This window comes from Bombus flavifrons, chromosome 4 (assembly GCF_040668555.2).
Source record: "Bombus flavifrons isolate JBK064 chromosome 4, iyBomFlav1_principal, whole genome shotgun sequence".
Lineage (NCBI taxonomy): Eukaryota > Metazoa > Arthropoda > Insecta > Hymenoptera > Apidae > Bombus > Bombus flavifrons.
In genome coordinates this window covers 12856599-12882163 of record NC_138445.1, presented here as the reverse complement: position 1 = coordinate 12882163, position 25565 = coordinate 12856599, and the positions used below count along the sequence as shown (strand labels likewise).

The 25565-nt window shown below is 38.8% G+C and overlaps 5 protein-coding genes across 12 annotated transcripts in view; 1 reads left to right on the top strand and 4 right to left on the bottom strand.

Moving 5' to 3' along the window:
- Cda5 (Chitin deacetylase-like 5) overlaps positions 1–135 on the bottom strand; it is a 41643-nt gene extending 41508 nt beyond the window's left edge. The window contains exon 1 of the mRNA XM_069110743.1: positions 6–135. The gene's annotated coding sequence lies outside the window, so the exon portion shown is untranslated. The remainder of the gene's footprint in view (positions 1–5) is intronic.
- ttv (exostosin glycosyltransferase 1 ttv) lies at positions 136–7346 on the bottom strand. 5 transcript variants are annotated; one of them, XM_069110748.1, is made up of 11 exons: positions 6156–6797; positions 5445–5885; positions 4823–5369; positions 4540–4741; positions 4345–4464; positions 4030–4260; positions 3685–3951; positions 3361–3611; positions 2450–2579; positions 351–467; positions 136–274 (listed from the first exon to the last, which is right to left on the bottom strand). In XM_069110748.1, the coding sequence occupies exons 2-10, from the start codon at positions 5704–5706 to the stop codon at positions 387–389; spliced, it is 2091 nt and encodes a 696-aa protein (XP_068966849.1). In that variant the 5' UTR covers positions 5707–5885; positions 6156–6797; the 3' UTR covers positions 136–274; positions 351–386. The 5 variants fall into 5 exon arrangements, with proteins under 5 accessions (XP_068966849.1, XP_068966847.1, XP_068966845.1 ...); XM_069110746.1 differs by lacking the exon at positions 6156–6797 and adding an exon at positions 7090–7346 and having other exon boundaries at positions 4823–5885; XM_069110744.1 differs by having other exon boundaries at positions 4823–5885.
- A 480-nt stretch (positions 7347–7826) lies between these two features.
- Positions 7827–8890, bottom strand: LOC138178660 (uncharacterized). Its single transcript, XM_069110752.1, has 3 exons — positions 8363–8890; positions 8184–8291; positions 7827–8105 (listed from the first exon to the last, which is right to left on the bottom strand). The coding sequence occupies exons 1-3, from the start codon at positions 8698–8700 to the stop codon at positions 7931–7933; spliced, it is 621 nt and encodes a 206-aa protein (XP_068966853.1). The 5' UTR covers positions 8701–8890; the 3' UTR covers positions 7827–7930.
- A 237-nt stretch (positions 8891–9127) lies between these two features.
- LOC138178659 (protein FAM76A) overlaps positions 9128–25565 on the top strand; it is a 46947-nt gene continuing 30509 nt past the window's right edge. The window contains exons 1-7 of one of the 3 annotated variants that reach the window (XM_069110751.1): positions 9128–9516; positions 10004–10068; positions 10149–10362; positions 10434–10570; positions 10728–10971; positions 11051–11288; positions 11970–12555. In XM_069110751.1, coding sequence (XP_068966852.1) covers positions 9421–9516; positions 10004–10068; positions 10149–10362; positions 10434–10570; positions 10728–10971; positions 11051–11284 — 990 coding nt within the window. In that variant the 5' untranslated portion in view covers positions 9128–9420 and the 3' untranslated portion in view covers positions 11285–11288; positions 11970–12555. Of the gene's footprint in view, positions 9517–10003; positions 10069–10148; positions 10363–10433; positions 10571–10727; positions 10972–11050; positions 12556–25565 lie in introns of those variants that run through there. The other 2 variants (XR_011172769.1, XM_069110750.1) reach the window with 2 other exon arrangements.
- Positions 12781–24775, bottom strand: Blimp-1 (PR domain zinc finger protein 1). Of its 2 annotated transcripts, none has more exons than XM_069110737.1 (8): positions 23553–24775; positions 21697–21909; positions 20867–20986; positions 20290–20415; positions 20061–20187; positions 18132–19982; positions 17697–18038; positions 12781–17615 (listed from the first exon to the last, which is right to left on the bottom strand). In XM_069110737.1, the coding sequence occupies exons 2-8, from the start codon at positions 21901–21903 to the stop codon at positions 17455–17457; spliced, it is 2934 nt and encodes a 977-aa protein (XP_068966838.1). In that variant the 5' UTR covers positions 21904–21909; positions 23553–24775; the 3' UTR covers positions 12781–17454. The 2 variants fall into 2 exon arrangements, with proteins under 2 accessions (XP_068966838.1, XP_068966839.1); XM_069110738.1 differs by having other exon boundaries at positions 21739–21909; positions 23553–24774.

Sequence of the window (25565 nt, the reverse complement as noted above, 5' to 3'; positions counted from 1 at the left end):
GTCACCTTTCTAGCAAAGCAGCAACAAAGAAGGGAGTGTTGGTACTATATCGCGTGGCCACCACCATTCTCGCGCTCGCGATCACCAAACGACCGATGGTGGTGGTTACGGCGGTGGTGGTACCGATACACCGATCAGCCGCCTTCCACCACCAAATCCGCCTTCCTTCGATCAGATTTTTCTGTTCTTCGTATCGGTAACCCTGAAACCATTCTCGGCTTACGTGACCGGCCAACGAGAGAAAAGTTTGACGTTGATCTCGACGCTCTTTCTCCTGCAAGCGAAATGCCGAGGGTTAATTTCGGTTCTTTGCGAAGACACGGCTATACAGTCGCGTGAAATATTCCTACCTTTCTTCGTGTCTTCCAGGAATCTTTAATGGTGTATTATATTTCGGAAGAAATGTTGCGCAGTCGAGTCGGGGGGTTCATGGGGAAGAAATATGGTTCTTTCATGGAGGTAAATCTCTAATAAAGAAACAAGCAATGCTATAGAATGAATCACAAATAAAAACGTGAGAAGATAAAATTAATTACAGATATATCCTTCCTACGAATCAACGATTGTAGGTTTGTATAAAAACTTTATTTTCTCGGCCATATAAAATCACCAATATTTGTTCAAACACACGTTATTTTGACGCAATAAGGTTACATTGATAATAAGCTTCGAATTACAACGTAAACTACGTTAATTTTAAAATATTCTCTTGTTAGAATTAAAAGTTAAAGTTTGATATTTGCAACAAACGGCAAAGCTATCGCGGATAATTTTGTTCGGAATAAAAGCGACCATTTTGCACAGTCCCGTACGTAATTAAATTTATAGGGTGGAGAGTATGCAGGAAAGAAGAATCAAACTTATTCGTGTCGATAAATAGCAACAATGATAAGACTTTAATTTTTTGCGACCTTAATCTTTCGAATAACAAAATACAATGAATCAGAAAATATTTATCGAAAAGTATTCTTCGTTCCTGCTGACCTTTTTGGTATCGAAATCAACGATACGATAAAAAATATAACACTTCCTATAACATATATTATAACGTATACCGCGACAAAGAAATGCCATTGGTGGAATTACACAGTCCTTTTTAATCCTGCATCCGATAATTACGAATATATCACATGATAATTATAAACATATCACATATATATGTACATTATTTTCATTTTTTATACTGTGAAAACACAAATACGGCATCGAGTTTACCTACGTGGATCGTGTACTTTTCCCTTGGGTGAACCAATATAAATCAACATAAACGACTAGACATACTTGTGGTGTTTTGTCACAAGTAATTTCTTACTTCCTTCCAAAGGTCTCCTGAGAGCGATCGAACTGTACACGTATTCGTAAAGAACAAAAAAATACGCAACATCTGTATGTATACATATACAACAATACGTAAAACCTTGAAATACTTTCTACGTACTTGATTACAACTTACGAATAATCTGTGCCTTGGATATAGAGAAACTTTTTATAGAGAAACTACGAACGTACGGAGTTGTGTTCACATTGAGAAATGAATTTAAACGTTTTACGTAAATTTACATTTACTACAACGATGAACCCTGAATAGAGCCAAACATTCACTTCTCTGAAACTTGCAAGGATAACAGCGTTAATTACTATCGGCGGATTATCAAAATTTATATGTAGAAATAACAAAATTATTATCAATTGCTCTCAGTCCACGAAATCGTAAGCTGCATTTCAGTTCTCGCGTTACATAGATCCATCCCTGAGGCTACTATTATATTTTCAACACTCAATCCGATACAGCTACGTTTTTTGTCTGGTTTATATAAAATATTATCTGCGCGATAATTATTGTTTCAACGATTAGAGAAAAGTAAGCGTTTAGTAAATTTGGTTTCGAGCGATTTCAATTGACTATGATTAGAATACTTTGTGTAGCTTCCAAAGGCCGGTTTTAAAAGTCGAAGAATTTGTCAAATAATGTTAGCTTTTTTTTTATTTTTTCGTTTTATTAGTAACTGTGAAACGATTCGTATGTACATCAATTGAACACGGCAATATATACAACAACAGTTGCATGCCGTGGCTCGAGTTAGATTCGAACAATATTACAAGATACCCCATACTTTGTACAAAATTCATTTTGCGAATACATAAAAGCGCAGAATATCGCCATTCCTCGAGAATGAAAGACCTTCTTAATTTGCTGCCCAATAACCACTGAAACACAGTAGTTTCTTACTTACAACAATGTAAGTATTCTCTATACATTTGGAATAGCCTCTAGCGCGCACACGCGGCTGCAATTAGCAATATGCGCCACTATTTAATAGAAATATTTGAGGCTATATATAGTATGCCCGTTTCGAGGGTAGATAACTGCATAACTGATAAAATATCCTGTATAATTCTAGTTACTAACTAATTCAATTTGCCTATACTTCTTGCGCAAGTTGCTTACAGAGTCTTTGAACAAAACAGGGTCAAGCCTCATATTGGATCGTAACAACGGCATGTACCCGAAAACAGCTACAAACGTATTCATACACGTTTGCCGTTGTATAAAATGATCTGGATCGTTCCATGGGGATCTGAAAATTTCATGTGTCAAATAAGAGAATAAACTGAAGATGCTATTCAAGAATACGACACTTTGCTACGCAGGTATAACGATGCATTATAGGCGTCAAGCGGACTTTATGGATAATATATAATTATTTTACACATCGACAAATAATATTTTTAAATCACGAAAAATAAAAAATTTAAGCTTACCACAACTGCAATGAAAAACAGTGAAAATTCAATTACCAATGGCAATAGAATAGAGACAGCATATACGTGATACATTTACGATAAAAAGCATGACACTTTTAAAACTTATAATAAATCTATGATTCAATTGTTTCCAATATTTGTTGCACAAATGAAAAACAAAATGAATACTTTATAAATTTAACTACCGACTAAACGGATTTACACATCATGGCGTCGCTTTTATTAATGGCGGAAACTTTGAAATAGCGATCCGCCAATCAGAGCATAACTGCTGCAGATCTAATCGATATCGTGAAAAATCGATTATGCAATATAATGTCATTAACCGATTTTAAATATTGAAATATCATTGATCAAGTTTAAATATTAAAATATCATGATAAATTTTTAATTATTGAAATATCAACGTTCTTTAATTTAAAAGATTGGTTATGAAGGAATGCTTACAGCTACCAGTGTCAGAAATATTGTGTTCATTTTAAAAAAAGTGGACCATTTGTAGGCAACCAAAGAAACAGTCACGATAGGCGCTAAAATCATTCGGTAAACCATATTTACCTGCGTAGCAGCTTGACAAAAATACATAATACATACCTGATTCCACCCACTGTAGTATCTTTATACAATTTCCTTTGAGTTACTTTAATAGGTGGTCTTCGCGTAACATGACTTACTAAAAAATTCATAAGTATGTCCTCGCAGTTTTGTGATTGCTCGACAGTCTTGTGTAACGTCGAACTCAGTAATTCGGTATATAACGTGTTATAATAACGATGATAAAAGGCGGCACCAGTAAGAATTATACTATAATCATTTGTCCATTTGCTTGTATAACCCCATGAGCGCTTTAAATGATAAAAAGATTTGTATAAAAATTACCGTATATATTAGATGAAAAATGTTGTTTTATACACTTACTTTAGAGTCATCCCAGTAATGTGACCTTGCTGGGTAACCAACTATCCGGTCAGGAAATGATCGCCATACCGTAAAGGCGAAATCAATTTCATCTGTGTTGAGTGTGGCATCTTCGTCTAGAGATAATATGGCACTAGTTTTGATTAATGGGTGAGGATAGAAACGTTGAGATATACCATCGACCGTAACGACATGTATTGATGCTTTGATCCCTTGCCATCGTGGTCTTCTTGGTAACGGAATGTCCGAGTTCCACATGAGAATAATCTAAAGCGAATTGTGTGTTAGTACAAAATATAAAAAGGAATAGAGAAAAAAAGGAGTTGATTTATATGATAAGCTCACCTTATCTAGGTATTTACTTTTCGCAAGACTTTTAAGCAGGCGATATAGCACAGCAGTGGATCCCAACTGCGAGTATATGATGGCAGTGAAGGTATTACCTGGATTACTTTTCGAAAATGGAAGTTCTTGCTGACTATCGGCAAATTGCGGTAATATTGCTAACGCTCCAGGACTAGTATTCCAAACAAATTTTTCTCTTGTACCTTCCCAAGGCAAACGCTCACGGATATTCTACGAGTTCGACAGAATATTATGAAGTTAAAAAAGGAATTATCCTCTTATCGCTAAGATATTAGCGTTACTTTATAATACTACCTCAAATACTGTAAATACAATTTTTTCTATCGAGGAAAAGTATCGTTCCCAAAGAAACTGCGTTTGCTGCCGCAATTTAAGAATATGTACATTGGACACAGACCGCACTATATCTGGAATCTAAGAAAACAACATTTATCTGTAGTTCAACTTGATCACTCTTTTGATAATAGCCTTTATTTTAATCTTATTTACTTGAAGTAGCAGTCTTTCATCGGAAAATATAACAGCTTGTGTCCAATCAATTCGTTCATGAAAAGGAAGCGCCCAGCCATTACTTAAAATAACCGGAATGCATCCAGCTCTTAAAGCTTCTAAAAATCGGAAACTGCCAAGTCTTCTTCCTCTTGGTACAAGACAAAAGGTAGCATTCATTAATAAAATTTCATAATCATACCTGAAAAACATGAATTAAATATCAGTTTCGATTTTTTATTTAGAACAGTTGTTTGTTAGATTATCCCTTCTTCATGCTCACGTATCATATTCTTGATTATCTTGTTGACAATGTTCATCTTGTAACTCTCTCCATGCTTTACCATGACGGCAAGTTGTAACAAATACCAAATCCTTGCCATTATGTAAATGATAGAGAGCATTTCTAGTTTCAGAACCTATACCATGGACGTATCTTTTACCCTTGAAAGCTGCAACGTATTTTTTATTATTAGGAAAATTATTTTCTAAAGCTTGACCTGGCTCTCCACCGCGTTCTGGATGTTGTTTTCCAAACAATGGTATAGATATGTCAAAATCTGGTCTATGTCTAAAGATAGACATACTGGCCTTAGCAAGCATAGCATATCCCAAATCAAAGGCCAATGATTCTTCTGCATAATCAGGCCATGTTCCAGAATATAAATTAAATATCAAATGATTTCTGCCATTATTCCAATATGGTAAACGTATTAATTTTGAAGGAAGATTATGCACAAATTCCGTTGATAATGGATCTCTGTCTAATGTATCAAGAGCTAATACAAATATACATGCCCGAGTCGGATCTGATGTATAATATCTTGATTCTGTAATAACATTCAATATTTTTTGGTATAATGGACTTATCACATCTTCAACCGGATACACATATACTGTGAAACCTTGTTTGCATCTGGTAAAGTCAAAACAAGTTTCCATACGACATTGCCTTGCACGATGAGACATAAGTGGGATTCCATTTGATGTTCTCAAATCCTTGTCATAGAATTCTTCATTTAGACTTAAATATGAAGGCAATCGCTCATAAGGCAACTGAGATCTGCCTGTCCATTTTTCACTTTTTAACCGATAACCACCAAAGTAACAATATCCAAGAAACGCACATGTTACAAATAATAATAAATAGCGCTTCTTGGCTTGCATTTTTAATGCAATCAGGTTATACTCCAATATACATTGACTTTAAACATTATTTTTCACATATAGAATGCATGGCATTTGATCATAAATGCATTGTAATGGACCTATTACTATTTCAATTTTATAAATACACAAATTCAAAACTTACTCCAAAATGAAATTAATTTCATTCTTAAAGGTTGCTGGAACAAAAGAAAAAAGAAACAGCTATTGAAGAAAATGAAAATATTTTCACATATATATATATATAATTTATATATACATACAGACACACACACACATATATATATATATATATATATGTATAAGAGAGAATAATGTAATAGACTTTCATGTATCATTATCATACAGTAACTAAATGCATTGCTTAGCACTTATAATAAAAACTCCTATATATATTGCAGCATTTTTTTTATATTAATTTTAAATATATGAAATATATATTTAGTTACCTCCGAATTTGCATGATCCAATATTGGTTAACAGGAACGTTTTAAAGGTTGTAATTATTACAAAATACATGGCAAAAAACGCGCTGTACCCAATAAAACATCAACTCTATATTTATATTTATGCATTACAATATGATTTACAAAATGTCGAATCTAAATGACAGATTGTAAATGTCTATGGACGCTGCCGTGAGTTAACCTATACTATCCTATATTATTACGGACATTGCACACGAGAGCGACAACGTCAAACTTATCGAAGTCGACATTCGATAAGACGGGGACAAATAGAGGTTCATACTTTTTTACAATAATCTATTTTCTTGTTAAAACAACACAGTGAATTTTTTCCTTAGTTAGGTTAGTTCTGACGTACATTCAATTCGCAGAACGTGCCGGCGTTATTACGCCCATTCGCATTTTCGGTCGGCGTCACTACACACGCGTGACATCGATCGGAAAACGCCTCCAAGTGCAAAATCATTGCACGCAGCGCATTAAATAATTGGTTTAAAAAGCAACGCGAGTTATGCAATGACGTTGGAACGATTAGACTGGCAAATCGCTTATTGGTTACTTCATGCCGAGCTTTGCAGAATGTTTGATTGTGTGAGAAACACTGCAAACTACACTCCTACAAATCTAAACAAAACTGTCGATCAAGGTTATGCCGCTACCTAGTGGTCAACTGATAAACCTCTCGAACCGTTTCACCCGCTTCGATTAAATTTATTAAAAGCACATATTTTTTTTATTGTAAATCAATACTCTTTAAGAGAGACATAGTTTAGCGTAAAGGTTGTATGGTATCAATTAGAGTGAAGGTTATTGTGTTACACGAAGAGTTTACTCAAGTAAGGAAGAGAAGATAATAATAGAATGAAAATAATAAATGAAAAAACATTGAAGTGACTTTTTTATCACAAAAACTCACCTTATATTACGTTTTTAGTATTGGACCAAAATTTTCGTTTTACTATAGAAATTACAGAATTAACCGCTATACAATTGTAATATACGTTTCGATAGAAATAAGATATTTTTGCCTTTTTCATTATTTCACATGATCATGCTTTACTCACTCTCTTAACTTGTAAACTATTTCTAAGTTAAGTACTATCTGGCAACCATGCTGCACTAATAGTGATTTTACTTTGATCGTCGATTCTTGCGATTGATTTGCCGAACACTTATACTATTAAAGCATGCTCTGTATATATATATATATATATATATATATTTTTTCCAATATGGAATTTGAACTTATCTATAACGTGACGTAAATGTGTATACTTAATAAGGCGTGTATGCATATGAATATGTCATTTGTTGCCCTCATATTATTAGATGACATATTTATGCAAATGAATTATTTTATCCTGCTCCTTATAGACCTTGTTAATTCTTTTTTGTTTCAATTTAGTACATAAATGACATAATTATGAAATGAATTATTACGAATCTAGTGATATATTTTTAGTGATATATTTAACAAAACTAAATTAATAACAAATAACTGTAATATATAATAATTTATGATAGAGAATTTTAAGAAATTAAAGATACACTTTTTAAAATAATTATATATTTGTATTCTTCAGATTAATAGTGTGAAATAGTATGAGATAGTATACTAATAATATGGAATAATGATATAGTAATAGAATTCAATATATTTAAAAGCAAATAAAAATTTAATAGCATAATATATTTTATACATCTTATTTTTAAGTATGATATAACCTAAAGCTTTATTTCACTTCTGTAACTTCTTGTCATATTTCTGATTCACCATCATAAATTTTAAGAGGTTTTGATTTGTGTCTTCTATGTCTGTCTCTAGTGTCTGGATTTAACCTTAATTTTCTTCCTGCTACAGTTGGTATATCCCTTACATTCATTAAATATTCTGCTGCTAACTGAGTACTTTCCATTTTAACTATTGCAGCCCTAAACATATAATTTTGTGATTTGTGTTTTTTGCATATGATACTATTGATACATCTACGTAAACAATAATAAACTTACTTAGATGTCTGCGAGTATGGTTTTAACATTTTAACAGATACACAGCCTGGAATAACTGCCTTCAATTCATCAGATTTTGTTCCACATTTGATATTTGATACAAAAAGGCTATTAAAGATATAAGCACATTTTATTATTGGTATTTCATTGTAATTATAAAAGATATGAAATGTACTTACTGTTTTGTCAATTTTTTATCTTCTTTCACCTTAGGTACAACAATCTTTTTTCTTACTACTGTAATTTTTCTTTCAATTTTTGTATTTGCAGGTGCAACCACTATACGTTTCCCATTTATCCTTGTATTCTTCACTGCTGTTAAATTTTTCATCTTCTCCTTTACATCGGGAAATACTACATAACAATGCCTACTAGATTGTCGAAGTAAATTTACTTTAAAATTACCAGTAAATAATTTTGCAACATCGTCTTTATCTTGAATTGTATGTGGCAAACGAACGTATAGAGCTTGTTCTTTTTCTTGCCGTCGTTGTATAATTTTTTTTGCAACTTTCATTTTTGTACTTTCGTGAATTCAATTTTCGATAGATATAAATATATATAAAAACATATTCACGATAGAAGTGATCAGGCATTCATAAAATTTTAGGTTATATTTGTATTTGTGGTTAGGTTTAAAAAAGTATATAAACATAAGATGCGTGCATTGATGCACGTGCATAAACGGAACTGATCAACTGCTCAAATGAATAAGGCCTACTGATTCGTTAGCTCCAACAGGTTCCAACAAGGAAAGGTCAAAGAGGACAAATTCTACAGAGAACGTCCGTAATACTGGTTAGCAATATACTAACCAATTGTCAATCAGATCTTTTAGGTAGAAAAGTAATGATTGGTTATAGCATAGTTTATATTCCGTTGGATGTGCATAAGGAAAACGAAAGCGACATCTAGTCACTATTGTAAACTAGTAAAAACGTAAGAAGTCACAGATGGCCGTCTCAAATCAACAACCGGTACAGTGAACGAGTTAAGTGACGCGGTTATGTACGCAAAACAATCGCGTCAAACGCGGAAAACGTCGTGAAACATGTAAGGAGTTTCTATCATAAGTGCCAACGCGTTGAATTTTACGTTTCTTTTTGTTTTGCAATACCACCGATCAGCAGTGAAAGCAAAACTTGGCCCGATCCACCGTTGCTTTCACGAATTGGTTTTATCGTCAGTGACGTACGGTTCTCGAACACCGAGGCCAAACACAATTTGCTGTTCGAGGATGAGCGCGAATAATGTGCAAGCACTTTTCGCCTGTTCAAGATGTTTCTCAAGGCATCCTTTCGAGGAGCTTTCGCCGGGGCAACAATTGTGCAAGGTATTGCTTTGGATTTTCGTATTTTTCCTCGAATTCCACCACACGACTACCGATTCTTTTGGAGCGTCATTTTTCGTGTTTGCAAGATACGATGCTAATAATAGAACTTTTAATTCAAATGCACGTTCTAGATACAATTGTTGCTGTTTTCATACGATCAAACCTTAAAATATGAGTTAGATAAAAATTTGGTTGCATACAGACTCGCTTTTAAACTAAAATTTAAGAACAATTGTGCATATGCACCTAAAAATTAAATAATTACTGTTTTAACTGATCATTTTTATTTGAAAATTGTCTCAATTCAATGAGACATTGTGATTTGGATTTTAATAAACATTTTTTTCTTCCAGTATTATGTGTTTTGTGCAAAAGCTTGAGTAATGTGTGAACATTAAAACTGACTAAATGTAAATACATACATTGTAAATTTTTATATTTCTGCATTCTTTTAATCAATTTTTACTATATTATGTTGCTTATTTAGGAATGCAGAGGTGCATTTCCTGTGGTGAAATGTACATATTGTAGATCAGAGTTCCAACAAACAATGTAAGCACCACATGAGTTATTTCCCATTTTGGTTAATTTACCTACTATATCTCTAAACAATTTTATTCTTTAATTTGCAGAAAGGGTAATACAAGCACTATTTGTAAGAAATGTGAGCAGAATGTGAAATCTTATGGTAAGCCATCGGCCTGTGAATATTGCAATACCATAGCTGCATTTATTGGTAGTAAATGTCAAAGATGTACAAATTCTGAAAAACGTTATGGGCCACCAGTTACTTGTGAACAGTGCAAACAGAAGTGTGCCTTTGACAGACAAGATGAAGATAAAAAAGTAATTCATTTTGATAAGATAATGATATGCTTGTAAATTGTGAACGATAATTACTAATATCTTGATTAAAGGTTGATGGAAAGTTATTATGTTGGCTATGTACACTGTCATATAAACGAGCATTGGCAAAAACGAAACAATCGGATGCTGAGAGGAGGGCACATTTGAAACTTGCACAACAACGAGCAGCAAAGCACAAAGAACAAAAGTAATTATCCAAATACGTAATGTCACAAGGTAACTTTGTGCTTAGTAGTCTTAATTGTGTTCATCACAATTTCTCTTTTGTTGTAACTTAACCCGGTAATGTTTAGTATCTAGGCATTTTGTATGAGTTCCTGGTCAATTTGTTTATTTTGCTTCAGATTAAAAAGTCACAATAAGAGACCACACAGAGTCGATGTAACGAAACTACCGCCTCAGTCCGAAGGTGCAGACACAAACGGTCCGACACCGGTGAAAGCAGCGCGGATGGGTGGCGTTCACGATCCGCATGATCCCAACAGTTCGGATCACGTAGTTGCGGTTACACAACTTAAAGAAAAGATAGCCCATCTTCAGAAACAAATCTCTATTAAAGATGGGCAATTACTTGCTAAGGATAGACAAGTATGTATATTCTGAAAGCGAAAATCTCTGAAATGTTATCGACCAGCTTTGATTCAGTTAGAATTACTCTTGTTTACAGATTACAGAATTGAAGGCAAAAAACTTCACGTCGGAAACGGAACTGCGTAACAAGATGAAAGCGACGGAGAAAGAATACGAAGCCAAAATATCGACGATGCAACTCAAGATCTCCAGTTTGTTAAAAGAAGTTGCTTCTCTATCGAAGAGTTCTAAGCGGGGCGACAGAGTTGCAGCCACGAAAACAGAAGCTGGGACCAACAGTGGAAGTGGAACAGACAGTCCTGTACCTTGATAAGGTAGGACATTTCACATCCTCATTATTCTTTGTCAATTAATGTTCGAATGATCATATTCTATATTTACATTTTAATTCGTCGACGCGACATATTTATAATAATAAAATGTTGTAATTGAGTATATATTTAGTGTTTGGAATGATATTTTATTTGTGATTTAACGTTCATGGCTTCCTAATCTTTTACTTCTGATAAGAGCCAAACGTTATCAAGATTCCATTTCTTGTGCTTTTAGTTGTGTTCTATTATTTCCAAATATGTGTATAAGAATGTATAACTTTTGCTACCTCGCTCCTATAGTTCCATATGATGTATTGCTTTGGAGTGATTTTACGATACAAGGCTCATAGTTTCCTTTTATGTTCCGAACGTTATAAAATGCTTTGTTTTGCGTTAAAAATTACGCGTTTTAAAAAAATTATTTTGATATTGTGATTGCAATAGTTACTGTTACTACGAGTCTTCTTTATCATTCTTTTTTCTTTATGCGTTATCGTTGCTTAAATATTTTAGATATGAAATTTATAGCACCGTCAATGATTTGTGCTTATGCTCTTTGCGGTTATGTAAGATAGTACGAAGTAAATCTATTTTTTGGCGCGTATTTTAAAGAATATTTGTTCTAGACAAAGAACGTGTAATTTTTCTGCGAGATGAAAGAAATCTTAAAATTGTTTTCAGGGACTTGGTTAGCCGTGACAACATACTCAAATGTCCATACCCGCATAAATCATGTAGTATATTACATATAGCTAATTGTTTCCATTAACAAGGCAAAATCTGTATTATTTTTCTAATTAATATAGGAGTATATATTATCTTCGACGTGTATACGGAAAGTTTTACACGTTCTTCTAATGGGGGATGATGACGATGATGTAAGTGTAAAGAAAAGGTGTTATTCGTAAGTTAGGTAGCTTTCCCCCTTTTGTTCCATTTTGACCATTTCGCGGACGCAAATTTTTGCAATTTCCATTTCGCGACAAATTTGTTTATATGACAATGAAATTGCACTTTATCGAATTGTACATTAATAAATCGGAAAGGTATCCGGTCCGAGAGAAGTGATTTTTAAACTTTACGATCAAAGTTGATACTTGCGTAAAATGAACAGAGTTATATGCAGACACATACACACATACACACACTATAATTGAGCAATAGTGCTGCTGTAACATTTTCCTATCTATAACGATGACGATGTAACGACGATGAACCAGGATATGGTGATTGTAGATCAATTTACAATAAAAGGTTAAAAACGATATACCTCGCCTTATAAGTTGAAACATATCCTTGGACTTCCTTCCTGTTAGAAGGATCCGTCTTTCTATTCGATCGTCGTTTTACACGATAGCTTATATCGACGGAAAACAACGAACGATTTTTCATTTTATGGAGAGGTAAAGTGAATGATTGAAATTAGACCTTACAACTAGAGAAAGAGAGGTGTGAATGATAGGTAGTGATATGTGCATATAAATATCCAACAGCCATATATTTATTCTTTATTTTAAGAAACAAATGCTAATTGAGCATTACCTATTCAATAATTGTAATGATAATAAATGCGTAACAATTTACTATATACGAAGTGTAAGGATAATTAACATTTAATTTATAGTCGTTTAAATACGTACGAGTGTGTACACGTGTGTACAGTACAGTTGGAGTTATCGTTTAATTATTACGAGATGGTAAGAACTAAATATTGCTTGTCTGTTGTCGAGGCGGTTAGTCGCTTGATTCCTTCGTTTATCTACTTTCAGCGTATTTACACGATCTTCTTAATTTTCCATTCTCTACACCGTTTTTTCGTTTCCTGTTTTTGTTTTTTCGCAATTTAAATCTTATACTTTAGGTTTATTTCTCTTCCACTTTCGCTATTTCATTCTCTCCCTTACTTTCGCCCTCCCGTTCGTTCGTTCGTTCGTTCGTTCGTTCGTTCATTCATCTGTTTTCTTTCATTCCAGCATTCTTTCTTTCTCTTTCATTTCATTATCTCGTTATTTATAATAGTGCGTTTAATGCAGGCAAGGTAGGAAATCGAGGCAGTATACGGAATGACAATCGTCAAAACGTCACTGGAAACTATCTCCCGAACTTTCATATTATACTTGTATAATATGAAATACATATGAGTATGTAAAAAAATATACCTGATGTGGTTGAATTCGGTAATCAACACTTTTGCGATCGATGGATTCGAATTGTGTCAGATGTCTTTTAGGATTCATTAAATGTCGTATAGTCGTAACCAGCATGATCACTGAGCAGCGCTATATATATACCTGTCATGTTAGCAGTCCCGAATTTTCAAGGTACTATACTTAACTAATTTATAGTAGCACGGTCGCAAAAGTATTAAAATTAATGATTGGAATGTACATCTGTTATGTTTGATGAGTGCGAAATGAATGGTGTCGTATCGAACGAACGTAGAATGTTCTATAGATTGTCGTTTCCAATGTCGTTTTCACGGCATAGAATACATGCAGGCCTAAATTTACTACCGAAAGTCAACATCGTAGAATCGTTCAGTCCGTGTTTCTCCTACGATTTTGATGCGATCAAGGTAGTCCTCAGCGTCCTGCGCGTGTCTCGATTAGCCGATAAATCGCTAGTATAGCGTACACATCGTGTAAGAAAATTTTCATTTGGCCTAGGCATTCGGTAGAATGCCCGAGTCTTCTACATTGCCTGTTAACCTGTTTGCAAAAATCAGCATAAAGGCCTTGCGAATCGTACCGTATTTTCTATCGTTCTCCTTCTTTTTCTTTTTTTTCTCTTTTTTTTTCTCGTTTACCTTCTCCTCTGGGATACGTATGAACGGAGATTCGCCGAAATAAAGTAAACTTTAAAGCTGCCTTAAATTTATGACGCATCGAAATATCGTTTCCCGATAAAGATTCTATGATAAAGGAGCCTTTACACAAAAGGGGTCAGCGAAACGGAAGAAACGAACTAAACGATCAGTTCCAAAAATCTTACGACGAGCACCATGATATTTGCAGGAACCATAGAACTTGTCACGTTCCAAGCTAAAACGGATAGATGATGGATAGATTGCGATTATTGGACGCGGAACCTTTGGATTTCTGTAGGTTAATTGTTTACGCGAGTTGCGCGACGACTTTTTTCTCTCGAAACTGAGACATTAAGAAAGGAAGTTTGGAATATTAATTGTCCTTGAACGCGGTCTGTGCTTCATGCCATTTGTTTCTTCGTTCTTTTCCTATCTTCCTGTTTAATCTGATTTCTCGCCCTTGGAGTCGTATCGCGATGCACGTACCTTTAGAATGTTTTTATAAACGATTGATAACCGTGCGTATATCAGTCTGCGATACATTGTAATGTGCTATCGTTATCGATTAGCGATTCCAGCGTCACCTCGTTTTTACTCGCCTCTCAAAACTCGGGGATTCAGGAGGCGCATGAATCATTAACCGATCGCGACTTTTATCGTTTCGTATCTAATGGTAGGCTGCGCTTTCTCACTGATTTCGACTGTCGACGATTCGGCACTTAAAAATTAGTGGAAGTACGAGTGACGAAATTTTGTATGCAACCGAATGGAAGATACGAAAAAAAGAAAGAAAGGGGAAAAGAATCAATGGTGCGTGGCCATTGATGCGAGCCTGATTAATACGTTCGAGTTTCTTCGGCAAATTTTTTTTTTTTTTTTTGATCGATCGTTCGATGACGAATCCTTCGAACGATCGACTGGTGATCAGTATTGTTATTACTATTATTATTAATATTAATATTATTATTATTATTACTATTATTATTATTATTATGGATTATTGATTATTATTAATATTATTTGCTTTCTTGTTGTTGATAAAAAAAGACTTATCGTATTTTTGCCAATTACGAGTAGCGTTCTAAAACGATCTTACAAATTTCATCGTAATCCGAATAACTTTACGTACATCTAGAAAGATACAATTCTTTATGTGCTAAACGTTTACGTTAAATCGAAGCGCGAACCGAAAGTTGGAGGAAAGGCTCAGGCGGATCTTATAATTATACACGAAAAGTTACCCACGAGACGCAGCCGTGTGTTAGTTTTTTTGACTAGATTTTCCTTTTTCGCGTGATTATGATTTCTGCGAATTTCTCTACCCGATGTTCCCGTGTTAATGTGCGCTTTCGACTTGTTCCCAATGAAAATCACGCCCGAGTCTTCGCCCCGACGATGAATAGGTTATTTTGTACACCGGACATCGCGAGTCAACGGCTTTCCTCGAAGATTAACGAATTAATGCCTTTTCTTCTGAATACTGCGTTTCCAGCGCGCATATTTCTTCAATTCTTCGTATTCTTTTAACGACACGAAAATTAATCAGCTTTCTTAATCGCGTTACGTCGCGACGAGTAAACGAGTTTTGTGCGCGATCGCGATAAAACGGGAAAGATAAGACGTTTTTCCGTCGAACGATCAACCGTGTGACAATGAAAATCGTTCTCGATTTCTTTATTATCGTCTTACCGCATCGGCGTTTACAATCGACGACAGAGAAAAAAAACCGTACGTTCGAAAATCGATCGATCGAAACGAGAAGAATAGTGTCGCGAAAGGAGAAAATTGAAAAGGGGAAGAGAACGAAAAGAAGGGTGGAGGAGGGAAATAAAAAGATTCGTTCGCGTGGACCGAGAGACTATGCTTTCCGTTTCGAAAATTCCACGACAAAAGGACGCCTAAAAAATATATATATATATATATTTTTATATATATGTATATGTTATTTATATGAACGTGTATAAATATAGATATAGATACTCGATCACCGAAAGCTTTTTTCTCGTGTTTTAACGTTACTACAGTACGCGGTGTAATAAATTACCTAATTTCTGAAAAGGTTTATTCCTATCAAAAGGATTATCGTAGAGCGCAGCCTACCGTGCTTCTCGCCAATCGACGACGATTTTAAATATACATATATAAAGGTATTCATAAATTAGAGCTCCTTATATTATTACCTTTTTAAATTATCGAATAATTAATAGTAATGTTAGTATATACAGGTACAGGTCTCGTATAGTTGCAGTCGTGTCGTCACTGGTTGTTCGATTATCGCGTTCTCTCGCCTTTGTTTCTCGCGCGTTTATACGCGAATATGCTGACGGATGCCGACAAAATCCGTCATCTTTCACTTTCAACCGCCTAAGCTCGAACGCATAGAAAATGGTACCGTGATATCGCGAGAAACAAGGAAATATAATAATTATTCGACGATGCGTACGTTTCATAATAAAAATAGTATAAACTATGTTCGTAGCGCGCAAATACGCGTTACGTTTCAGGAGTAAAAATTATGTACGGTTGATAGAGTTTGTCGTTCAGACGAACGTTGGAAGTATTTGCGGAAGTATTTTTTATGAACTTTGTATGTAGATAGAAAAAGCAACGGCTCGGTGTACCGCGTTAGTACGGTACCTTTTCTAAGCATCGCTTTAGGATAGACCGTGGAAGGATAATCGAGAAGCTCGGACGACTTTGGTACTCGCTTTCTCTCGGTTTCTATCCGATTCTATCCGGAAATGGCAGCGTGTGACGACTCGAGACATATTAATCCTATCGTTCAATTCGTCCCTCATGTTCATTTGTTTGACGTTTTAGATTTGTTTTCGTTGGTGGCGCTACCATAGAAAAAATATAGAAACGAGTATTTACAAGGAAGGAACTTTGTATGCTCGTAGCTGGAATCTCGTCGATTCGTCCACCCTCGTCAGAGAAATCGAACTAGTTCGCGTTACGATTAACGTACGTAAAGTAACCAGCTTCTAAGAAGTGTATCTACTAAAAGCTTTGAATTCCTTCGCGTTAACAATAACCAAGCAACAATATTTAACAATCTCAAATTACTTGTTCACGTAATCTCACTCACGTTTTCGATCGCGTTCGACGATTTTCCTGTCTCCGATCGTCTCTGCCTCTTTATACGTTCTTCTTACACGCTGTTTACGACGAACGAAATGAAGAAAAGTACAATTCGAAAATTTCTCCGTTCTTGCGACCCACTGCGAAGGGAAGCACGAACGAGTATCGTTGTCACTACCATCTCACGAGGGCAACGTCGTTTTCGTCTGTCGTGAGCAACTCGTTTACTATTCCACGGCTGGATTTTGCGTTTGAGCGAAAGGGCTCATACCCCCATTTTTAGGTGCACTCGATTATGTGAGGCTGGGAGGTCTCTATGACGCTTGGCCGGCCTACGGAATTCTCCAGGTTGTGGAGAGACGTCGAGTGTGGGCCATGCGTGGATCCGTGCCTCTCGTAATTATCGATGTGCTCCAGTTCGCATTCCTTCGGCATATTTCCTGCGATCGAAACAATATTTTCCTTCAGAATTTCTTCCAAGTTGTCTAATAGTCGATCAATTTCTTCTCAATTGTACTTACCGACGTTCATGTCCGGGCCGTATTCGTAATACGTCGGCGAACCCACGGCCGCGGCTAGGGCAAGTTCATCCTCGATATTATTTGGTCTGCAACTGGTTGTCTTCCAATGGGTCCTAAGACCGCTCGCGCTAATGTACTTTTTGTCGCAACCTTGACAGGTGTAGGGCCTTTCGTTCGTGTGTAACCTCTTATGTAACTTGAGGTGAACGAACTGAGTAAACTTCGCGGGGCACAGGTCACAAGCATAGGGCTTTTGGCCGGAATGCAGTCTCAGGTGAGTCTTCAGATTTGAGGTCGAGCTGAACCTCTTCTTGCAGATTTCGCATTGATGTGGTTTTTCACCTATATCGTTGATACAGTCTTAGTGTTCTCTCTCTCTCTCTCTCTCAAGTTTCATATCCTTTCAAATTATATGGAAAAATATAGTTAACTTACCTGTATGTACGAGATGATGTTTCTGTAGATGAGCTAGCTGGGTGAAACTCTTGGTGCAAACGTTACACTTGAATGGTCTCTCGCCGGAATGAGTCCTCAGGTGCACCTTGAGATTCGACAGTTGGCCGAACGTCTTGCAGCAGACGTTGCATTCGTAGTGCATTTTTCCGTCCTTCTTCTTTAATGGGTATGGTAACGACCTGTAGCCCCTGGATCCTTGGGAGTTCGGACTCAGCGAACCACTCTGCGAACAACCGTGGTCGTCCGGGGATAAAGAACTCGCGGGCGAGTATCGGTTCAATGACGAAGAGTTGGCATGAATGGTGAGACCGGGGTGATGACCCAGGTGAAGATTGTGCGTGCCAGCTATTAACGTTTGGTTACTGTCGATTTGCATGGTCGACGAGGTCGGCAATTGGTGACTGCTCGTGGCAGCCTCCAGCCTTCTTCCATCGGCTCTCTCGTAAACCACGTTTCCGCTAGGGGTTGGCGAATAGGCGGTGCAATTGATAGACAACGGCGCCACGTTGTGATGCAGCGAGCCATTCTGATGATAAATGCCGTAGGGATAGGACGAAGGCGATTGAATAGGTGAAATGGGCGAAACACTTTGATTGCTGTTCGCCGCGGAGGTCGGGTACACCGGGCTGGATTCTATTTGACATCCGCCGGAACTGGAGTACAAGATCGTCGGGGTGGACGCACCCGTGGGATTCGTAGACGGTGACGGACTCTTGGTCTTTCTCTTAGGCGGGCAGCTACTGGATGTCGTCGAAGAGTGAAGGTTACTCGTGGATGTCAGTATCGTGCTAGACGGCAGAACGTTCGCGCTGGAATGGTGATTATTGGAATTGCTGGACGAATGGATGTTCCCTGGATGAGACTGTAGAACGTTGTTGGGTCCGGTACTGGAGTGTAGATTGCCTGTACTCGAGTGAAGGTTTCCCGTGCTGGAATGCAAGTTACTCGTCGGACTTTGCATCGGTAGCGTGCTGTTACCACTGGTAGTGGAATTGACGCACGTGTCCGCTTGCATAGGCAGATTCGAACTGGAATCGGGACTGCAAGGTAGAATGTTTCCGTAGCGATGAGATTTTTTGTAAGAGTACGCCATTTCCGTTGGACTGGATGGCGGTGGCGTGACCGAATCGGCATGCGTTTGATGGTGAATCTGATGGTGTTGCTGCGTTCCATTGTGATGATGGTTGTGGCTGTTGTTATTGTTATCGGTACTGCTACGAAGAAGGATATTTTCGAGGATAGAGCTACTCGGGCTGGTCAGATAGGCTGGTCTCCCGGAAACGGGTAAAGCACCCTTGACCTCGGACTCGTAAAAGGGCTTCGGGTTTTTCTCTGGAATTTCATCTTCGGTTACCGTCGTCAGGACGGCGTTCTTCTGAAGAATTATGGGTGACACCGGTTTCTGTAGTTCCGGGGTCACAGCTCTGCTCGGCAATTCTTGATCTTTGTCCTTTCCGTTAGCGTCTAAGTTCTTCGACGCCTGGAAGTTCCCGTAGGTCTTGGTGATCTTGATCTTAACCTTCCTGTACTCGTTCTTCGCAACTGCATTGTCTTGTTTGAGCACCTCGTTGTTGCATACCGACGTTTTCGCGTTCTTGCTGAAATCTAGCACGTAATTGTTCTCCGAGTCCGACTCGCTGCTCTCTTCCGGGGGCGTGAGGATCTCGTCGTGATAACCATTGGAATGATAGCCTTCGTCCGATCTAACGGAACCGTCTGTTGGGGTCATTTGCGAGCGTCTCTCGTAAATTGATGAATCCTTTAACGGTGACACCACGTCCACCGTAGGTGGAATTTCCGTTGGTAACGTTGATTGTTGTACTTGTTGTCCTGTAACAACGAAACTTCCGTGTGAAACGTCGTCGGCCACAAAGCACTGCCGAAGCGACAAACGAAACATGTGCTTACGTATTCTTTGAAGCATTAATTCACCCGTTAGTGGGTAATTGAGCCTTTCTGCGAACTCTCGACAATACCACACCAGAAGCTCTTGGTTCGGTAGTATCGGTTTGATTGTGTAAAAATAAATGTTCATCTGCAAAACAACCACGATCGAGATGAGTTACTGTACCAGAATGACTCTGTTAGAGTGCCTCGAGCTGATTCGAACGCGTGGCGTTCCATCAATTCGGCTCACCTTATACTGGCATGCTATTAAATTCTGCGATTCGGACGAATAAGCCGGGTTTACGTAACGCATCCAATTTGATTTCTGGACGTCATAACCGTCGATGTAGTAGAACAGCTCGTTGTTTTTGTACACCTATCGAGAAAAATGTATGATTTAATCGTGACAATGAACACGCTCGATATATACTATTGCGTAGAATGGTAGCTGCAAGAAATGTAAGATATCGCGAGAACCCTAGCTCGTGTTCAAGGTAGAGACTAAATCTTCGATGTTAAGGCGTCGACCAACGAGGAAATATTGGCGATTTAATAGTAAGAATCGAGAGAGAACCAAGTTCTCTATCGTAACTCATCAATTCGTTACGAGGCATCAATGGCTTCGCGGGTTTCGCTTTAAGGCTCGCTAGATCGGCTGAAACCAGTTTCTGGTCTTTGCAGGCTTCCCTCTCTATCTTCTTCTTTCCCTTTTCGCCTCCTTCTTGTTTTTTTTTTCTCATCATCCGAGAGGCTAGCCGATGATGATAGTCGAAGCTCGCGAAATAACTGCTACGAGGATTTTGAATAGGCACTTAAATGATTCTTACCCTCCAGAAGTACTTCCGGTTCGCGTCGGCCGGCACCGAGTCCTTGGTGTACACTTGTCCCACGAGAGGACCGAACCGTGTTCCCTTGGGAATGTAACTTGTGCTCCACACTCCCAAAACCTGCGAATACGTAGCATATTTTTTTATCGTCTGCCGACTCCGACTTAAGCATCGTTTCGCTAGAATTCGTTTGTTTGCTTTGTTATATCCACGCGAGGAGAATTGATACGGCATTCGATACTTGAAATCTTTAATGTACAGCGTTGACGCGAGGTTCGTAGAACGAGAATACCGAACAACATGCACGTCAATTCGACGGGGAACGTACGTCATGTTAAACTGTTTTATCCGCGTGATATTTACGAACGTTTCGGTAGGCTGCTCTATTTTCGTGTGGAGAAATGTTATCCATACTTAGATCGGGTATATCTGGATATCCTTCGTCTCTCCGATAATTTTAAACTTTGATTTTACGGCTTATACTTTTTCCTCTTTTTTCGTACGTCGATTCTAATCAACCGAATAATACTTTGTACTGTTCGAACTTGAAACGCGTCGTGCAATGACCGAGACTACTGGTCTCGATTCCTGTCACCGAGGAAAGTGTAACGATTTACTTGAGCTCTAGGTCATACTCGGTAAGTTAATTAGCTTCGTTACTCGGTCAAGTTTGATTCGCCGCTGGTATCCCTTAAATCGCAACAATCGCCCGGTCCGACCGAATTGAACGAAATCAAGTTCCCATAGGTTTTCGTAAGTCTGAGTTGGTATCATTAGCGAGTCTAGGGAATTAACTAACGAGAAATTGCGATTATTCTCGCGACTCTCACCGAGGAGGTCTCGAGAAAGGATTCTTTGGCGGAGGAACGTACATCGTTGAGGGCCTGAGAAGGTTTGAGGACCAAATTTCTTGGCAGGGATGCCTCCGCACGATTGGTATCGCCTGGCGATGCCGCCACATCCGGTACCAAATATACGGCATGCTGCTCGAATTCCTCTTCTCTCAAGGTCGCGTGATCCCACTCGCTGGCCTCCATCCTTCACTGTACAGAAATTCAAAAAAGTAACGTTAAATTTCGATGTTCGATTCAAATGTTAGATAACGACGAAGGAAAGAAAGAAGAAAAATCTCAGTATTCGAGTAGTTTCGATCATAGTTCTTAATTTAATTTCGTTACACGCGTGTAACTTTGGTGCGCAGAAACGCAAAGACTCGATACGTGTTTCGATACCGTTATAGCCGAATCGTTTATTTAAAAACTTAGCACATAGCGATGCGCCGTTATCTACGAGCTTCTACAGCCAGGTTCGATCAGGTTTCGTGTTTGATTCGATGAATTATTTAATCACTCGATTCGTAACATTTAGTCATCGAATAACTGAGACTATACTTTTCAACTTTGATATTTCGATCTAAACCTTTCTCCGAGCATTGACCGGGAATGTGTGCGGAAGCGGTTTTACAGTCCGAGCGTAGATCATCGCGGGTGAAAACGAAACGTGAAAATCGCGATATTATTAGAATTGACTTAGAAGTGTCTATGTATAATGACGACCGACAACGCAGAGGGTTATAAATAGTTGAGATTCCGGTAAATCGATACGATCAATAACTCCAGCCATTAACTTCGAAACGCTTGTAAAAGAAAAGCAACGCGTTCGTCCGCGTGTCGACGCTTGCAACCAACGAGAAATTTATTTTCACTCATCACCCGTTTCTCGATAAGAATCGGTGAATTTAACGATCGATTGTTTTTGGTTTACGAACGAAAAAAAAGAAAAAAAAAATTAGCCACGTGATAGACAAAAATTGTGCTTTTCCTTGTCCCTCAATCGGCGATGGTGCAACACTTTAACACCGCGAAAGTGAAACCCGTCCACGCATTGATCGACTGCAGGGGTGAGTGGGAGGGGGACGGGGCATAAACTCTGAAGTCCGCCCCTCCGACCTCTCACCCCCGCCCACCTCGCCATCGGGGGTTTTCGCTACTCGTTGAATTTCCATTTCCGTGGAAATAGCACGCTACCAACCCGTTCACTATTCGTTAACTTTCTGCGTAACTTTTTGATTTTCGTTCCTCGGCTCTCGATCCCCTTCGACGAAGAGGATTTGTCTTTGCTCCCAATTTTCGATGCTCTTTCGAATCGTATTTTCGTTAATCGACTGCTAAACGATATTTGTTATTATATTAAAGTCGCCTTCCTTTTTCACCGTTTATCGCATGGTATTTTTGTATGGATGAAACCTGTTCTTCAGAAATACTTTAAAGCATTTGTTGGATCTTTTTTATAAGCAACGATTGAACGTTGAAAATTTTCCATTGATTGAAATTCGATCCCGCTTTTTGAACGATGAATCGTTCAGACATGGTTTAAAGCGTTTGAGACAAACGTTGCAATTTCCGGTGAACGATCACGTTCATAATGCATCATGTTAACACGTACTTCTATGAAACTGATTTAAAAAAGGAAACATAAAACAACAGTATACGTGCATCGACTCTGTTGAATTTTGAGGCATTTAAATATCTTATAACTTCCGATGGGGTACACCACTCGCCATACGTGTTGTTTAAACGTTTCAAGTTTTTGTTCGTCGTACCATTAATTTATTGTTTTTGGTTGTTCGTTCTAAATAAAATCATGTCAGTTGATATCGTGCAGCGTTAACGTGCAGTACTCACGCCTTTTGGTGCATCGGTCGCGAGCTGCGAGTCGACGAAAAGAATTCAATACCCCCTCGCGATGATTTCCTTCGCTGCTTTTTCGTCTATATTGTGCTGATGCGACTGATTAAGTCCCTCCGAGGGGATGATTTTTGAAAAGAATTGGCGGGGCCGGTTTTACGTGATCCTGTGATTTCTCAGGGAGATCGGCATCCCGACGACTCTTGGGACACTCGGGAGCCTCGGCTGGCCTCGCGTTGAGGGATGAAACACGTTGGCTTTTCTCAACATTTATTTGAGAATGTCCCTCGGCAAGGCGAAATTTCGACGTCGATAAGGCCGATCGCTGCCGGCCTAGGCGGTTCTCTACCACCTATACGACGCTTATCGATTATCAGGACATCGAGAAAAGGAAATTTGGATCGGCGCTGTCGTTGCACCCGATTAATCAATCACTGACACTCTCTCTTCTGCTTGTTTATCAACAACAACTATCCTTTGGAGGATCTCGACGCGACACCACTGCCCTTCCGTTTTCTCCTTGATCTCTCCTTGCGTGTTTATTCGCGCGATCGTCGACGCTGTTTCCCGTCAAATACGAAAGAAAAATTAAACCGGAAAGCACCGTTTTCTTTTTCTCTTCTCGAAGGCACACGCGAACCACTTCCACGCACTTCACCTCTTTCTGTCTCACACCCTCTCCACCCCTCGTTACTTTTCCAGGTTGAACAACTACGAAGACGGATCGACGGCTCGAGAACTCGAAACCAACGAACGATTTTATCACGAGGGAAAAAATGACGCACTAACGATGATCGGGGATCTTTTTACCCTCTCTGTCAATGACAGAGTGGTCTCGCGGTTAAACGGCGAACGCGAGCGAGCACGCCGCGTTATGATGCCGATCGTTTGACAAACAAACCGGTGGTATTGGAACGCGATCGATTGGTTTGGTTTTATATTTAACAAAAAAAAAATGTCGTCGGAAAAGGCAACACTCTTCCGCGATGACGGACGCGTTTCGCGTAATTTCGCGTTTCAACCCTTTTTCGAGGGTGGTTGGTCTCCGCCTTCGGGTCTCTTTGGATGGCACACGCAGAGCAGTGTGTGGAACTCGGGTAGACCTGACCTAGCCCAACGCGAGTCGGCTTGGCTCGTCCTCCCCCTGCGTCGGTATTGGTCGCTCGCTATCCCTCTCTCTCCATCCTTCTCCCTTTCTCTCTCTTTCTGGCGAACACGGACGCGGTGGTGTGTGCCAGCAAAGCTGCCAGACCAGAGCAGAGGTGGTGCATTTCTCTGCGCTGCGCTTTCGATCGACCCGTTGCCAGAGGTTCTCTCCCTCCCCCTCTTGCCCCGTTCTCTCTCTGCTTCACCCTTCGCCGTTTCGTCCTCTTTCCCATCCTTCTCTCTCCGCTTCCCTTCCTCGCTCTCCTCCGCCCCGATACCTCTCGTGCATTTCCCCCTTTCATCCTTGTCGCTCCGCTTCGCGTTTCTTCTTCTCTTCGTCGAGCGCGCTCTCGTTACCCCTTTCAACCCCTCCAGCTACTCCAGCGCGTGCAACCGTGTCCCCTTCCCTTTCTTCTTTCCTCTCACCGATGCCTCCCCTTTCCCTCTTTCTCTCCTCTACCTCCTATTTCTCTTTCTTCCGTCCTCGGATTTTCCATGCCGTCGGCTCTGTCTCTGTTCGTCGATGTCGACAGGGTGCATGCGCTGATCGCTTCTAAGTTTAATTCTTCGGTAACTTCTCGCGATCGTAAGACGTTTTACCATACCACGTAATGGAAAAAAATAAGGCGCGAGCCGCGCGTGCATCGCGCTAACCGAGGCCTATTCCGCGTTCATCGCGGCGCATATTCTCGATACGAACGAGAGCACCGCTATCCACATTTCGATTCGGTTGAAAATTCGAATGGATTTCGTAAGGGAGCTTAGTTTTGGCGGAGGTGGTTTATGTAACGCGTAAAATCGATAAGGCGAGAGAGTTGGCGAATGATCTAAGAATACAGAAGCGTTCAACTTCTCTTGTGCGCAAT

What these genes read in the sequence shown, in the direction of transcription:
- LOC138178660 (XM_069110752.1), bottom strand. Translation starts at nt 8,700, where the DNA reads ATGAAAGTTGCAAAAAAAATTATACAACGACGGCAAGAAAAAGAACAA. An exon ending in GATAAAAAATTGACAAAACA is followed by an intron (nt 8,292 to 8,362) that starts GTAAGTACATTT and finishes TATCTTTAATAG; the next exon opens with CCTTTTTGTATCAAATATCA. An exon ending in CCATACTCGCAGACATCTAA is followed by an intron (nt 8,106 to 8,183) that starts GTAAGTTTATTA and finishes TTATATGTTTAG; the next exon opens with GGCTGCAATAGTTAAAATGG.
- Blimp-1 (XM_069110737.1), bottom strand. Translation starts at nt 21,903, where the DNA reads ATGGAGGCCAGCGAGTGGGATCACGCGACCTTGAGAGAAGAGGAATTC. An exon ending in CCTTTCTCGAGACCTCCTCG is followed by an intron (nt 20,987 to 21,696) that starts GTGAGAGTCGCG and finishes ACGTATTCGCAG; the next exon opens with GTTTTGGGAGTGTGGAGCAC. An exon ending in TAATAGCATGCCAGTATAAG is followed by an intron (nt 20,188 to 20,289) that starts GTGAGCCGAATT and finishes GTTGTTTTGCAG; the next exon opens with ATGAACATTTATTTTTACAC.
- ttv (XM_069110746.1), bottom strand. Translation starts at nt 5,706, where the DNA reads ATGCAAGCCAAGAAGCGCTATTTATTATTATTTGTAACATGTGCGTTT. An exon ending in ATGAAAGACTGCTACTTCAA is followed by an intron (nt 4,465 to 4,539) that starts GTAAATAAGATT and finishes TTGTTTTCTTAG; the next exon opens with ATTCCAGATATAGTGCGGTC. An exon ending in AAAGTAAATACCTAGATAAG is followed by an intron (nt 3,952 to 4,029) that starts GTGAGCTTATCA and finishes AATTCGCTTTAG; the next exon opens with ATTATTCTCATGTGGAACTC.